At 36.1% G+C, this 15,996-nt stretch overlaps 1 protein-coding gene across 6 annotated transcripts in view; it reads right to left on the minus strand.

Moving 5' to 3' along the window:
• Positions 1 to 3,446: 3,446 nt before the first annotated feature.
• The window catches only part of RPS6KC1 (ribosomal protein S6 kinase C1), a 170,003-nt gene continuing 157,453 nt past the window's right edge, over positions 3,447 to 15,996 (minus strand). For all 6 annotated transcript variants that reach the window (XM_046682331.1, XM_046682329.1, XM_046682328.1 and 3 more), the window contains 3 exons: positions 15,461 to 15,543; positions 14,299 to 14,394; positions 3,447 to 4,422 (listed from right to left, as the gene is read on the minus strand). In XM_046682331.1, coding sequence (XP_046538287.1) covers positions 4,312 to 4,422; positions 14,299 to 14,394; positions 15,461 to 15,543 — 290 coding nt within the window. In that variant the 3' untranslated portion in view covers positions 3,447 to 4,311. The remainder of the gene's footprint in view (positions 4,423 to 14,298; positions 14,395 to 15,460; positions 15,544 to 15,996) is intronic.

Here is a 15,996-nt window from a genome sequence, read left to right on the forward strand (position 1 = left end):
CTGGTAGAGGTTAATGTTCTGCATTAAATAGGAACAGAAAGTATCAATTTTGTACTCTGATTACACCTGCCAAAGAACTGAGTCAAACAAACACATAAAATATGAGAGATGAGGGCAACTGGGGTAGGAATACCACCACAGTTATTGAGAAAGGTCTAGACGTGAGCAAATGTAGGTGTGTCCTAACCTCCTTTCGCCTCATGTACGCCTATCGGGACCTTCAACTCTCCTTCTCCAGTGTAGAGCTGACTGAGAAATAACCTTTTAATGTTCCATTCTATTTATAAATTTTATAGCCACATAACCACTAAGGGTTATGCTACTGAGCGGGTATATGGCAGCAACCCAAGTATCTGGGATTACTAGAAAAATAATTATAAGAAAACAGTTAAGTACCAATTAAAGATTTTCATTAACCTTGTCTTCCTACAATGTTGGTTTATCAAATCAGCTCACTCTGAAAAATAGACAAGTCCAGCGTAGGCTTGTGGAGCTTAGCACTCACCTACCTCTTCGTTCTATAGGAGAAGGAACAGGTCTAGAATATTGTTATTTGCCTAAGGTTAAAAGGCTAGTTAGTCAAGAGATAAGACCAGAACACCACTCTAGGACTTTCCATTGTATTATACAATCCTCAGAGAAAGAGCTTGCTTCATTACCCAGAGCATATAGATAGATCAGGGGTTTTATCAACTACTCTAAAAAGAAAGATAATCCATCTTATGCCTTGGCCTTTGCTATAAAGTAATTCCTAAGTGAGTCCAATAAAGATGCTATAAGAGGCCCCCTGAGAAGCAAAGAGCTTTTTAATGCTATAGTCAGACTTCTTTCTGTTTGGATTTATAAGCTATAGGCAAGTGAATTCAACCAAGACATACTATGTGTGGGGTCCTGGTGTAGTGTTACTAGTCACAGTATGAGTATTATTATAAATTTTATAATCTTTAGTACATGCATTATATGAAAGCAAAACTCAGTCTTGGTTCACAATGACTCTGAAATAGGATAGGAAAAGCTTGAGGGGCAAAACACAACAGGAATTGTAGTATTTAAAAACATTTAAAAGGAAGATTTAGATATGTTATCAAGAGTTTAGTTATTATAACACAAAAGTTGAAAAGACTTATGTCTCAAGAAGTATTAATTCATGTCAGAGTTAAAACAAATTGCTAAAATGATGGCATTCTTTTTTACTCTTAGGGAGCTTCAATTACCCATCTGTGAAATAGAAATGGTAGATTTTCACATCATAACTTAAGATAGGTGATACACCATAATGTTATTGGCAACCTGCTAGAAAAGCTTTCTCACAAAGAGCATGGTAAAATAATAAGGACATTGGTAATTTCATATAAAAATATAAAATCTAATGAGAGCAGGGACTTGGACAGATGTTTGCCCATCAATGTTCCTAACAACATTGTTCCCAACAGGCAAGAGTTGCAAACAGCCAAACATCCATTGACACATAAATGGCTAAACAAAATGTGGTATTATACGCAATGAAGTATTACTCAGCCTTAAAAAGGAATGAAATTCTGATATATGCTATAGCACTGACAAACCATGAAAACATAATGTTAAGTGAAATAATCCAGACACAAAAAAACAAATATTACATGATTCCACTTATATGACAGACCTAGAAGAGTCGAATTCACAGAGACAGAAAGTAGAACAGTGGTAACTAGGGGCAGGGGGAGGGGATGGGGAGTTAGCGTTTAATGGGTACAGCGTTTCAGTTTGGGATGATTAAAGAGTTCTGAGATCGGGACTGGTCCGGTGGTAAAGTTCATGCACTCTGCTTTAGTGGCCCAGGGTTCATGGGTTTAGACGCCAAGCACAGACCTACACACTGCTTATCAAGCCATGCTGTGGCAGCATCCCATATACAAAACAGAGGAAGATTGGCACAGATGTTAGCTCAGGAACACTCTTCCTCAAGCAAAAAGAGGAAGACTGGCAACAGATGCTAGCTCAGGGCCAATCTTCCTCACCAAAAAAAAAAAAAGTTCTGCAATGCATAGTACTGATGGTTGAATAAAAATGTGAATGTACTTAATGCCACTGAATTTTATACTTAAAAGTGGTTAAAATGGTACATTTTATATTATGTCTATTTTACCACAATAAAAATAAAAATAACAAAATCAAATGAGAAATACTAAGTGCAAGTTCTTTTATGATTTTGACCCAGATTATATATGCTCAAAAAAAAAAAAATACAAAAAACAAGAACAGTATCACCCACAGCATTAGAAATACTAGTATTTCTAATATACATCATCAAATAAAAACAGACTTGGGTTCATCACTCCAAAGCCACTTATCCTGTGCGTTTATTACTAAAATAATTCCTGTCCACCATGATTATGAATAATGTATTTTCATTAACCACAAGTTCCAATCAAACACACAGAGAGAAACTGAAGCAATGGAATTGTGTCAACACACTGACACAGCAACCATCTGTTGACATTACTGTTCTCTGAATCCAAGTGACCAAAATCATGTGGTAGGGCTGGGAACTTCACCTTAGCTGTGAAGTCCTACTTTCATGTCATAGGGCACTTCTGGAAGGAAGCTCTGTAATGGCCAGCTCTAAGTACTTTCAGATTTCCTACTAGTCCTACACAGGAAGTCATCCTTGTGTCTCACCTGCATGAGTTCCTGTTATGAGGCCAGTGGCTGGTGAGTTGAAATCCAGTTCCAGGGCGTGATGTCATCTTGACTGAGCTATGATCCTGGTGACCTGCTCCCCATCCTGGTGGTGTCGGAGTTCTTCAGCTGGGGTTCAGGTTATAAGGGGACCAAAAAGGAAAAAGGGGGAGCAGGATAATAGAAAAAGGAAAAATGCTTGCACATTTCCTGTGTTTCACTAAAGCATTTGCTGCTTCCATTTAATTTGATGGGAGGACCTGGCTGATGGCAGATGGAAGCTGTACAGATGCTCTTGCAGTAGGGGTGGGGTCTCACACAGATAGCAAAAATACAAAGGATTAGAATATACAGAAAACTTTCGTTATTTCTGTGGCTCCTAACTTGGAGATAGTGACCTTATTTCTTCTTTGGATAAAGTTCAAAAAACAGATATTAACACTTTTAAACCATTTGAAAATTGTTGTAAACAATGCATGACTACAGGAGCTATCTTAGCAACACGAAAGAGATAAATATAAATGTTTGGAGATGTGTAAATACTCATATTCTTTCTACACAAAGTCAAGTAGATTAGGAGGTCAAATCTGGAAATCCCATCACTGTAAGTAATAAAATAGGATTGCCATTCAATTCCACTTAGATGAGATCCTTTGGTTCTTAGTACATCAAGCCAAAAAACTACAATAAAGTCAAGCATAAGAAGCAGCAGAAATTGCTAACATTCCAAAATAAAAGAAAGAGAGGCTTTCCTAAAAAAAAAAATCTTAAGCAATTAAATGGAGAGATTTAAGTTTTTACCATGTTTATTTTACATCATGATTTCTTAGTCCTATTAAGTTGATACAATTTGGGGAAATAAATACTCCCTTCCCTCTTCTGTTGCATATGTATTAGTAGGGGTAGGAAGAACAGAATATGAGAGAATAGGCAAAGGGTGTAGGAAGTAGAAAGATGAAGTCAAAGAGAGAGCCAGTGAGTGCCTGTAAGAACTTTCTGTAAGCAGTACCAACCAACAATGCACCAAGGTGACAACATGAAGTGTTTCCCTCTCACGTGGACTTCTGAAAGGATGAAACAATATCGGACCACATTCAACATACATTAGTTATATAGCATTGTGGTACAGGTTTCCTATCAGACATGATGTGTATATTCTTTCTTTCTCACTTTTTAAGCTCCAGAGATGACATTATTCATGGAGCACTTTTAATATATTATTCACCAAATACTAATTTGATCATATAACCCAATCTTGGTTAGCAGTTAGCTGCCATGTAAAGGTCCTCCTTTCAAGTAACACTTAATTCCACACTGGGAGCTTCATATCAGAGGAAGTTCTTGAAGGGCGTTCCTCTTTCAGGTGGGTTTACAACTCATCTGAAATACCATGTAAAGGCAGATAAAACAGGGATCACACCTGCTTAAAGGTTTGCACATAACAGGCCCTTGCAAATGAAGCCAATATCTTGTCCAGACAGTAACGGTAAAGGAATTGTTTTCTTTCAGCCTTTTCCTTCCCCCATTTCCTCTGAAGGTCTTTATCCCACAGCTTTGGTGCTCCGTAAGTGACTATGAAGCAGAGCTGCCTCTGCGCTGGAGACGCCCATCACGGAGAAGATCAGAATGTGTGCAGATAATCCTGCACTATGTTCATCTCATCAGCTCTGCCCAATCCACAGGGGTGAAAAATGGATGAGATTTGATATCTTCAACACCAGCAACTCCAGCACCAAGTCGCTCCACAGGGTTGAACTGCAAGAGCTAAAAAAGAGGGATTTAGTGAGTAATAGGAATCCAACCGGCAAATCAAAGGAAAACAAAAATATCTGAAAGGAAAGAACTTTCAAATTCAACCCCAGTGACAAATGGACTTGATTAATATCCAACTGACTATATTGCCTTGAAAGAAAGCTATGTCTAACATCACTCTAGCTGTGGCGTGAGGGGGCAAATTTGAGTTTACGGCTTCTCAACTGATTTGAAATATGACCTTGAGTAACTCACTTTGTTTCTCTCATCCTCATAGAGTATAATAGGATAGCTACACCTATCAATTTCCTATTCCAAAAACACACTGTGACATTAATTAGATATTGCACCAAATTCTGAGAGATCCAGTTACTTTCATGATTAGAAAGTTTGAGATGCACAATCTTTCAACTCCTAGTGAATTACAGATGCACTGAGACTAAACTTTACCTAAAGTCTGAATAAGCCAATTTGTATTGCAAAATAACCTTCTTTGGAATAGCTGGCTCACATGGAATAATCTGATCCAATGAGTGAAACATGTTTTGACTTCTTCACTAATAGGAATCATGTATAAAATAAGTTAATAGTGTTACATGGAACAGGACTGTTAAGTGTGAGAAAGCAGTAGTCGTCACATACAATTATAGTAGACCCTGGGCATGCTGGAAGACTGTGTCTTGACATTCATGTATCCTCAAATTTTGTTTTAACAGCTTTACTGATGGATAATTTATATATATAGAATAAAATTCATCTATCGTAAGTGTACAGTTCAATGATCGTAAGTAAATTTAAAGAGTTGTGCAACCATTACCACAGTCCAGATTTAGAACACTTTGATCACCCTAAAAAGTTTCTTTATGCTGTTTGCAGTTAATTCTCACTTCCATCCCCAGCCCTAAGCAAACACTGATTTGCTTTCTGTCTCTATAAACTTGCCCTTTCTGGATATTTCACGTAAATGGAATCAGGAAGTATGTGTCTTTTACAGCTGCCTTCTCTCACTTAGCCTAAGGTTTCTGAGATTCATCCACATTGTAGCAGGTATCAACAGTTCATTCCTTTTTAGTTCTGAATAGCATTCCACTGTTTAGATATAACACATTTTGTTAATCTATTTACCCATTAATGGACATGTAGACTTTCTAGGTTGAGGTTATAATGAATAATATTGCTATTAACATTCACATACATGTCTTTGTGCAGACATATGTTTTCATTTCTCCTAAGGACATTCCTAAGAGTGGAACTGCTGGGTCATGCGGTAAGTTTATGTTTAGCTGTTTAAGAAACTGCCAAACGTTTCTAAAATAGCTGTACCATTTTACATTCCGACCAGCAATGTGGGAGGGTTCCAGTTTCTCTACATCCTCATCAACACTTGAAACTATCTTTTTGAATATAGCCCTTCTAGTGGGTGGTATTGGCGGTATCTTATGGTTTTAATGTGCATTTCCTAATGCCTCATGAGAGTGAGCATCTTTTCACGTTCTTATTAGCCATTCACATAGCTTCCTTAGTGAATCTTTGCCTGCTTTACCCTGAGGTGTCTGCTTATTCAGTTATGAGTTCTTTATACACTCTGAATACAAGTCCTTTATCAGTTATATGATTTGTAAATATTTTCTCCCAGTCTGTGGCTTATCTTTTCATTTTCTTACTGATGTCTTTTGAAGTGCAAAAAGTTTTTAATTTTAATGAAGCCCACGTTAGGAACTTTTTTCTTCTATGGACCGTGATTCTCGTATCATATCTAACAGCTTTGCCTAACTCAAGGTCATGAAGATTTCCTCCTCTGTTTTCTTCTACAATTTTTATGATTTTAGCTCCCATATATAGGTCTATGAGTTATTTTGAGTTAATTTTTGCATATGGTATAAAGTAAGGGTCTTAGTTCATTTTGGTTTTAGCATGTAAATATTTGATTTTCCCAGCACCACTTGTTGAAAAGACTATTTTTTCACAATTTGGCTGATCTTTTCAAAGACTCAACTTGTGATTTCCTTGATTTTCCTTATTTTTCTTTTTTCTTTTTCATTGATTTCTGCTTGCTTTGGATTCACTTTGCTTTTTATAGTTCACAGTCTTTTTCTAGTTTCCTAAGGTGCAAGGTGAGATATTTTTTTGAGATCTTTCTTCTTTTCTGATTCAGAGTCCCCCCTTACCTTTGGTTTCGCTTTCTGCATTTTCAGTTACCTGTGGTCCACTGTGGTCCAAAAATATTAAGTGCAAATTTCCAGAAATAAACAATTCCTAAGTTTTAAATTGCACACCGTTCTGAGTAGCACCATGAAATCTTGTGCTGTCCTGCTCCATCACGCCCGGGATGGGAATCATCCCCTTGTCCCACATGTCCATGCTGTATATACTACCCTCCCGTTAGTCATGTAGCAGCCATCCCAGTTATCAGATTGACTGTCATGACATCAGAGTGCTTATGTTCAAGTAACTCTTAGTTTACTTAATAATGGCCCCAAAGTAAAGAATAGTGCTGCTGGCACTTCAGATCTGCCAAAGACAAGCCGTAAAGTGGTTCCTTTAACTGAAAAGGTGAGAATTCTCCACTTAGTAAGAAAAAAAATTGTATGCTGACATTGCTAAGATGTACAGTAATTTTTATTACAGTATATTATTATAATTGTTCTATTTTATTATTGTTGTTAATCTGCCTAATTTATAAATTAAACTCTATCGTGGGAATGTATGTATAGGAAAAACATAGTACACACAGGGTTCGGTACTATCTGTGGATTCAGGCATCCACAGGGGGGCTTGGAATGTATCCCTGTGGATAAAGGGGGACTACGGTATAGGTGTTTAAAACCATAAGTTTTCCTCAAGAATTGATTTAGCTGCATCTTATAAATTTTGATATATTGTACGTTTGTTCTCATTCTGATAAAAACACTTTCTAGCTTCTCTTGGTATTAATTCTTTGACTCATAGGTTATTTAGAAATGTGGTGTTTAATTTCCAAATATTTGTGACTTCACCAGATCTCCTTCTGTTGATGATTTCTAATTAAGTTGTTATGGTTAGAGTATACTGTATGATTTCAATCCTTTTAAATATTGAAACTTGTTTTATGGCATAGCATATGATCTATCTTGGAGAATGTTCCATGTGCAGGTGATAAGAATGTACTCTGCAATCATTGTTCTCTATGTGTCAGTTAGAGTTGTTTAATAATGTTATGTGAGTCTCCTCCATATCCTTGCTGATTTTCTATCAATTATCAAGAATGAGGTATTGAAGCCTCCATTTATTATTACCGGATTGTGTATTTTTCCCTTCCGTTTGGTCAGACTTTGCTTCCTATGCTTTCAGGCTGCTATCAGAGCACACACATTCATACTTGTTCTCTCTTTCTGCGTCCTAACGCTTCATCACTATGAAACACCTGTCTTGGTCTCGAGTAAGTCTCTTGTCTTCACACCTATCTTGTCAGGTATTTATGGGAGCCACTGCAGCTCTCTAATGGTTACTGTTTGCATGGCTCATCTTTTCCCATCCTTTTTCTTTCAACCTATTTGTGTCTTTGAACTTAAGGAGTGTCTCTTGTACACAGAAGATATTTGGCTCCTACTTTTTTAACAATCTCTGCCTGTTGTTTGGCATGTTTAGACATTCACATTGAATGTAATTATTGATACGGTGGGTTTACATTTGCCATTTTGCTGTCTGTTTTCTACACCCACTTTCTTTTTTGTTCTTCTTTTACTGCCTTCTTTTGTGTCAAATACTTTTTACTGTATTATTTCAGTTCCTCTATTAATTTTCTTTTACTATTTTTTTATGATTGCTATGCTTCTTAATTTATGCTTCTTAACACTAACAGTTCCCGTGAAATGTAGAAACTTTGGTCTACTCTAGCTCCATACCTATTTTGTCTATTACTGTCATATACATTATATATTACATCTATATATTATAAACCCAAGAGCACAATGTTATAATTATTGCTTCATACAATCTTACGTCTTTTAAAGAAAATTGAGACAAGAAATGAGAAAAAAATATAGTCTTTTCTATTAACTCATATTTACCATTCCAGTGCTCCTCATTTGCTCCTATGAATTCAAGTTACTATCTGGTGTCATTTCCTTTCAGACCTGAAGGACTTCCTGTATTATTTCTTGTAAGGCAGGTCTGATAGCAATGAATTCTCTCAGTCTTCATTTGGGACCTTCTTTATTTCATTTTCATTTTTGAAGGATAATTTTACTGGATATATAGAATTCATGGTTGACAGTTACTTCCTTTCAGCACTGTGACTATATCAGTCCACTGTCTTCTGTTTTCCATTGTTTTTGGTGAGACGTCAAACACTAATGTTCCCTTATATACAGTGAGTGGCTTTTCTTTTGCTGCTTTCAACATTTTCCTCTTTGTTTTTCTTTCAACAACTTAACTATAATATGTTCAGGTGGGGTTCTCTGTATTTTCCTACTTAAGGTCCACTGAGCTTCCTGGATGTATATCAATGTTTTTCATCAAATTAGGGACATTTTCAGCCATTATTTCTTCAAATATTTTTGCTGCTCTTTTCTCTCCTTCTGGGAGTCCTATTATATGTATATTGATATATTTGATATTGTCTCACAGGTCTCTGTAGCCCTGTTCATTTGTCTTCAACTTTCTTTGTTTTTCCATTTGGATACTTTCTATCATTCTATCTTCAAGTTCATTGATGCTTCTTTCATCTATCTCAAATTTGCTGTTGAGATGTTCTAGTGAATTTATTTTCCCTCTAGTGAACTGTTCATTTCAATTATTGTACTTTTCAACTTGAAAATTTCTACTTGGTTCTTTTTTTTAAAATATAATTTCTATCTCCTTATTGAGAATCTCTATTTGTTGATTCATTGTTGTCATACTTTCCTTCAATTCTTTAAACATGGTTTCCTTGAGTTCTTTGAACATATTTATAAAAACTGATTTGAAGTCTTTGTTAAATCCAAAATCTGGGGACACTCAAAGACAATTTCTATTGACTGATTTTTTTTTCCCTGCATAAGGGTCACACTTTTTTGTTTCTGTGTATATCATAATATTTTGCTGAAAACAGGACATTTTAAATAACATATGTTAGCAACTCTGGATCTGATTTTTTTCCCACAAAGACTGTTATCATTGCTGTTGGCTGGTTTGTTCTTTGTTTGGTAACTTCTTTCAGCTAGATCTGTAAATCTGCTTCCCCTACTCGACTGTAACAAGCAACTGTTGATATCTCTGCTTATTTTTTGGTTTTTATTTTTAAGCCTCACTTCCTAGGGGTCATCCCTGTGTCTGCATAGCTAGTGGTCAACCAGTGGTTGAAAAGAGGTTGCATTTGAATACTTCAGCCACTAAAGCTTTCATCATCTGCCAGCGGATAGGAGAACACATTCAAAATTTAGGCCATGTTCAAGTCTGCCCTGTTCTTTACTTTCCTCTGGAATCTCTCCCTGCTCCTATGCACATACATGCAGCCTCAGGGTTGGTCCTCACGCCCTACCCCAATCTGGCAGAACCTTTACACCTGACCAAGCAGGAAAGAGAGAATGGGAGCAGCCCCAGATAAGAATGCCACAGAGTCCCACTGTTCTTTCCTACAGTGAAGCTATTTTTCAAGCATAAACACTTTTCAGATTGTTGTATACCTCTGATCAATTTCCAGAGCATTGAGATGGTTGTTTTTGCCAATTCTGTCTAACTTTATAATTTGCTTTTTTGAAGAGAGAAGTTGCCAACTTCCTCATATTGCTATAGCCATTCAAATCTGAGAATATTCCTATAGCAAATAATTTTTTCCACAAATTTAGCCAACTGCAACTGAAATATCTAACTGATTTCTTTACATTAATGGTTCTATACATATAGGAAATCCCACTATTTAAATCTAACCAAAACTTCTATTTCTTTTCTTTCTTCCTTTATTTCTATTTTTCTTTCATTCATTAATTCAATTATTTGTTTGAAAAATATCAACTGACTTCCTGTTATAGGCCAGTCTACTACTTTCTTAGACCTTTTCTTTTTTGTTGTTTTTTGGTGTTTTGTTTTGTTTTGTTTTTATTTATTTTTATTGAGGTAACATTGGTTTATAGCATTATATAAATTTCAGGCATACATTGTTCTATATTTCGATTCCTGTGTAGATTACATCGTGTCCACCACCCACAGACTAATCACCAGCCATCACCACACACGTGCCCTGTCACCCCTTTCACCCTCCTCCCTCCCCGCTTCCCCTCTGGTAACCACCAATCCCATCTCTGTTTCTGTGTTTGTCTGTCGTTGTTTTTATCTTCTACTTATGAGTGAGATCATACGCTATTTGACTTTCTCCCTCTGACTTATTTCACTTAGCATAATACCCTCAAAATCCATCCATGTTGTCACAAATGGCCGGATTTCATCATTTCTTATGGCTGAGTAGTATTCCATTGTGTATATTTACCACATCGTCTTTATCCATTCGTCCCTTGATGAGCACCTAGGTTGTTTTCAAGTCTTGGCTTTGTGAATAATGCTGTGATGAACATAAGGGTTCTCAGACCTTTTTACCTGTCTCACCAGCAGTTGCCTCACTGTTACGTTAGCAGCCCTATAATTCAACTACATGCTTCATCAAATTACAAATTACTGTATGTCATGAACCTTCAACATTGCCCTATCAATAATAAAAATACAAATCATTTAAGTGACACTTACTGTGTACCAAGCATTATTCTAAGTGCTTGACATAAGTTCATTCATTTAACTCACAACAACTCTATAAATAGCTACCATTATTGTCTCTATAGATGAGAAAACAGAAACTCAGGGAAATTAAATGACTTGTTTAAGATCATACAAGTAGTAAGTAGCAAAGAGAGGATATGAATTCAGGCACTACGGCTCCAGAACCTATGCTTTTAACCACAACACTATACTGCCTCACAAGTGTGTGGCCTGCAAATGCCAAGAATCTATGACTTCACTTTGATATTACCAAATCCACAGAGAGGGGGAAGCATACACTTCAAAACACTGCACTCACAGTCTTTTCACTTGAAATTGTTACACCTAGCATTCAAAATGACCACTGTTTATTAAAGCTAACTGCTCTCAGAATTTTTATATTAGAAGCTGCTAAAATGCATTAAGAGAAAAGCTGGTTTTATAAAAGATACACCATAAAAATATCCTAAATATATCAAATCCATTTTCAAAATGAGACAATTCATGTCTACTGACAGAAATGTGGGGGGCATCAGACATTTTATTATAAATCTAAAATATCAAATATTGGTAAAAATTAACTATAACCATAGCATACTTTTTAACATTTCAAGAAACATAATTTCTCTCTTCTTTGTTACAATTTTCCACCCCCATTCTTTCCAAAACATGACCTCATTAGGAAATTCCAATAAAGGTTCATATTTTGACTTTTACTAAAGTCAATTTACTTGGTTCATGGACTCCTCTATAAATTTGCAAGCACAAACCTATAGACAAAGGCATAATTGTTTTACCCATGACTATCTTGCATATTCTGCAATTTTAAATACTATTCCAGGCCTCAAGAGAGATTATACACAAATTCTATTGCTTAAGAGAATGTGTCAGCCAGTGACAAATCCAAGACAGTCACCACTAACCTCCTTTCTCCTCAAGAACAGGCAATAAAGCTGAGCAATAAAGGCACAGAAATTTGTTTTGAAGATCTTTTTCTCATATATATCTTCCAACTGACAAAGCACCTGTGTCATAATTAACTAAATGTATACTGTGAAGTACAAACACACATGCTCTGAGGATTTGTAAAATGTTAAGTATCTTTTTTTTAAATTGCACTTAAAATGTAACTATGTTTACTTTAGCATCATTCACTTCACCGAGATGACTGAACCATAAGTACTGCGGATTATGAAATCTAAGAAGAGAGCAAGGAGCTGAAAGACCAAAGAAAGGGAAATCTCCCCAAAGCAGAATAATTATTTCCATATAAATCATTCTGTGATTTTTTAAAATGACCTCTCTGACCTGTGAGGTAGTGGAAGAGGAAAGTCAAAATGACAAATTGCTAATCATGCCAAGAGACCCCTTTTCCCTTTCCTGATGATGTTTCCTCAACATGACTGGTAGTTTCCTCAGGCAGGCCAATGATAGAACGCTGATTTACTATCTAAGCTGTATGTATGTGTACTGGGAGATTTAACATACCTTAAGCATAGACTCCTTTACAACATAATTGCTAATAAAGACAGAAGCAGCAGACCTTTACGAATTAATGCAAGGAATTCTATTCTCAACATTATGTAATAATGGCTACTTCTTAAAGAAAGAGAAACAAAAAATAGCAGTTGCTAGCCTTCCTTAAATTATTTACCCAAAAAATACTTTGAGTTTACCTTGTTGTGCCACAAGAAATAAGACAAAATCAAGTGAGCAGCTGTCCTTTTTTCCCATTAGAATGAAATGTTTTATATATCTTTATATTACCTCTTAGCCCTTTTGCAAAGTGCTCAGAGTATTTTCATCTCAGTATTTCCAACCTGATTATGTTTCTTCATATTTTACAGACTCTGGGCATTAATCTTCTCGAAGCACAAACCTGATCCCTTCACTCTTCTGCATGAAAACTCCAAATCTCAAGTTTTTTACTGAATTAAATATTATCACTCTACCCTAGTGTTCATGATAGCAGAACCTATAAGAGAACCCCAACTTATTTTTCCACACTTATCCACTACTATTATTCATCCCCATATTCACCCCTCTACTCTAGATAAACCAAACTTTTGATTGCCCAAATTGAGTCTTTCAGACTCCTTCTTTTGTTGAAGCTGTTCATTCCACCTAGTTATTCCCTCCACATCTAACCCTGCCACGCCCAAATTCTGTCTAAGGCTCCACAAAAACAACATCCACTACACAGAACTTTCCTAATACAAGCACTGCATCAACTTATAACCCCTCCTTATCCTGACTTGCCGAAGTATTTTTTAAACCTCTCTGAGAGCCTTTATCAGACCCATCTGTGATATAGTTACTCGTCAGTCTTTCCTTTGTAGCTCACAGCACTGTGCCTTGCATAGATTTGTTGAATGGAACCAAGAGAACACTAGGTGATTTTCTTCTTAATATAGTCTACCCTCCTCCCCTTTTTTTTAAATTTTTTCCCCTGATGAAAGAAATAATTCATGTTTCATCAAACAAAAATTTCAGTTCTTGACCTTTTTTAAATAAACTTTCCCTTTGTTTTCATAAAAGTACAAGGATCCCAGGCCTGACAATTCTTGCTGATTTGCTATGAGCCTATCATAGCACAATGGTGACAACCCTCAGCGTACTCACCAAAACTAGAGGAGCATTTTAAATGTGGGGAATCAATTTAAGAAGCTCATAGTCTCTTTCCTCAAAGCCACCAGAAATGCACTGACACCAATACCCAAGTTGCATAAACGGATGGAGCTGGAGTGATCTAACTTGGCAAGATTTTCTAACACTACTTCTCTCCTAAGCAACCTGAGTAGCCCATTCCTAATATAAATATGAATGAAAGACTGAAAATAGCCATTCAGACACAGTTACAAAATGTAATAGCAAAAACAGAGCAGCTCCAGACAAGCTAAAAGCAAAAGTACTTAAATTCACACCTACACAAATAGATGGAAGTGACTAAACATTAGCCTGGACTTTTGGGGAAAAAAAATGTTAATACCAATAAGCTTTAACTGTTCTCTCCAACCTCACCAATACTTAGAAAATAGCAGAAGCCTGAAGTATTAGTTCCGAATTTGTAATTAGTAATGGGTCTTTCTTGCCCTAGACTAATTTCTTTAAGGTTTTGAAGCTGTGGGCTCTGCTAATTTGCATGGTTGATATACTTGGCCAATAGGTCAATTAAATTACCTGTTGAATGAGTGAGCGAGCCTCTTCAGAGACACATTCCGGCATGTTCAAAGTAGTGTGAGTATTTATTCCTGCTGGATGGCACTCAACCAGAGTCTGAAACAATCAATCAGGTACACTTCTTATCCCAAATAACATCATATTCTGTTCTATCACAGGATTTATGGACAGCAAGTACAGAGAGCTCAACAACCGTCATCACTGGAGGTGTAGTAACCAACAGAGTGCCGCCTGAACGGTTTAGGACGAGGGCCACAAGCTACAGAACTTCTCACTGAGGTGAAGGCAATCGCTGAGATCACATCAGAAGCATATGCTACCAGCTCTTTCCCTTAGTTACAACGAGAATGGCTCGTAATAGAAAGGCTGACGTTACACATAGAAACTAAAAAGGGACTTGATATCTCTGAAACTTTTTAATGTTCTTAAAAACCTTCAATGTTTAGAATTTCTTAATAATACTTTATATATGCATAGCAACTTATGATTTACATGTATGTACAGGTGATTTGTAAATTACACAACCACCTTAGGAGTTCAGTATTACCTACATATTTAAAGTAGATGACTACTTACAAAAGTATGTTCATTTTCTCTGTTTTCTTCCCAGGAGGCAATCTACACAACACTCTATTAAAGTCTATCAACCTCAAACATCTTACTTAAAAGTTATTTATCAGAGACAGTATAAACTCTGTCCTTAAGCTAGAACAGATAGGAAAAATTTACAGTATTGAGAAAAAACATGTTACCTTTAATATTTACACTAATTTTCTAAAATGAGAATTCCCTCCTGGTTTCAGGTAAGATGTTTAAAACATCCAGAGAATTCTAATATATCCTTACAGGAACCTTGCAAATTTAACTCTGTTAAAACTGAATTATAGAAAATGAAGAGAAAAAATGTTTAGTCTTATATTTCACTTTGTACTAACATTGGGACATGACAGAATTTTACCATCAATTTATTCAATGTAATACAATTCTACTTTTTAAAAAATCTGGAATCTTGATAAACTTGCATTTTTCTGCTTTTTTTGATATCACAGGTTTTCTTACTTAGTTGCTGATCTAAAAACGAAAGGCAAAGGCTAAATGTTCTCAATTTGAAAATCCAGGTAGCATCTGGGCAAGCTTATTAATCGTCCAGGTCACTGCTTACCTTGCCAGTGAGAAGTTCAAAGAGGACAGCGCCCAAACTCCACCAATCACAGGCTTCAGTTTCCTCCGTGATTGCTCCAACCTCTAAACACACCAAAAAAGGTTGATATTAAAATTCCAAAGGTCAATTAAACTTTCAAAATTAACATATATTAGCAAGGTGACCTTTTTAATGCTGAGAGAGCAGATACTAAATACTCCTGGGCTTTCAAAATTCCTGAAAGTTACTTATCCCTTTGGTCACCTACTGTGGTTGCAATTTTTTTTCTTTTTTGATGCAGTCATATATTAAACCGAGGACATTTGTTCTTTAGTTGATAGAGGGACACCTTCAAGACGCTGTACTTAAAAGTTATATGAATCTACTAGATCAGCATTTTGCTCGATTTTTCAAATTCGAGAAAGTATGACCAACTCTACCTCAGGGGCCATTTTTTTGTTTGTTTTAGAAATAAAGACTCTAAGTTCAGAAGGAACTTCAAAAATCATTTAAACCAGTATTAATTAGGCTTTTAGTTAGAGATCAGAAACCAGAGA

The sequence above is a fragment of the Equus quagga genome, chromosome 13 (assembly GCF_021613505.1).
Source record: "Equus quagga isolate Etosha38 chromosome 13, UCLA_HA_Equagga_1.0, whole genome shotgun sequence".
Taxonomy (NCBI): domain Eukaryota; kingdom Metazoa; phylum Chordata; class Mammalia; order Perissodactyla; family Equidae; genus Equus; species Equus quagga.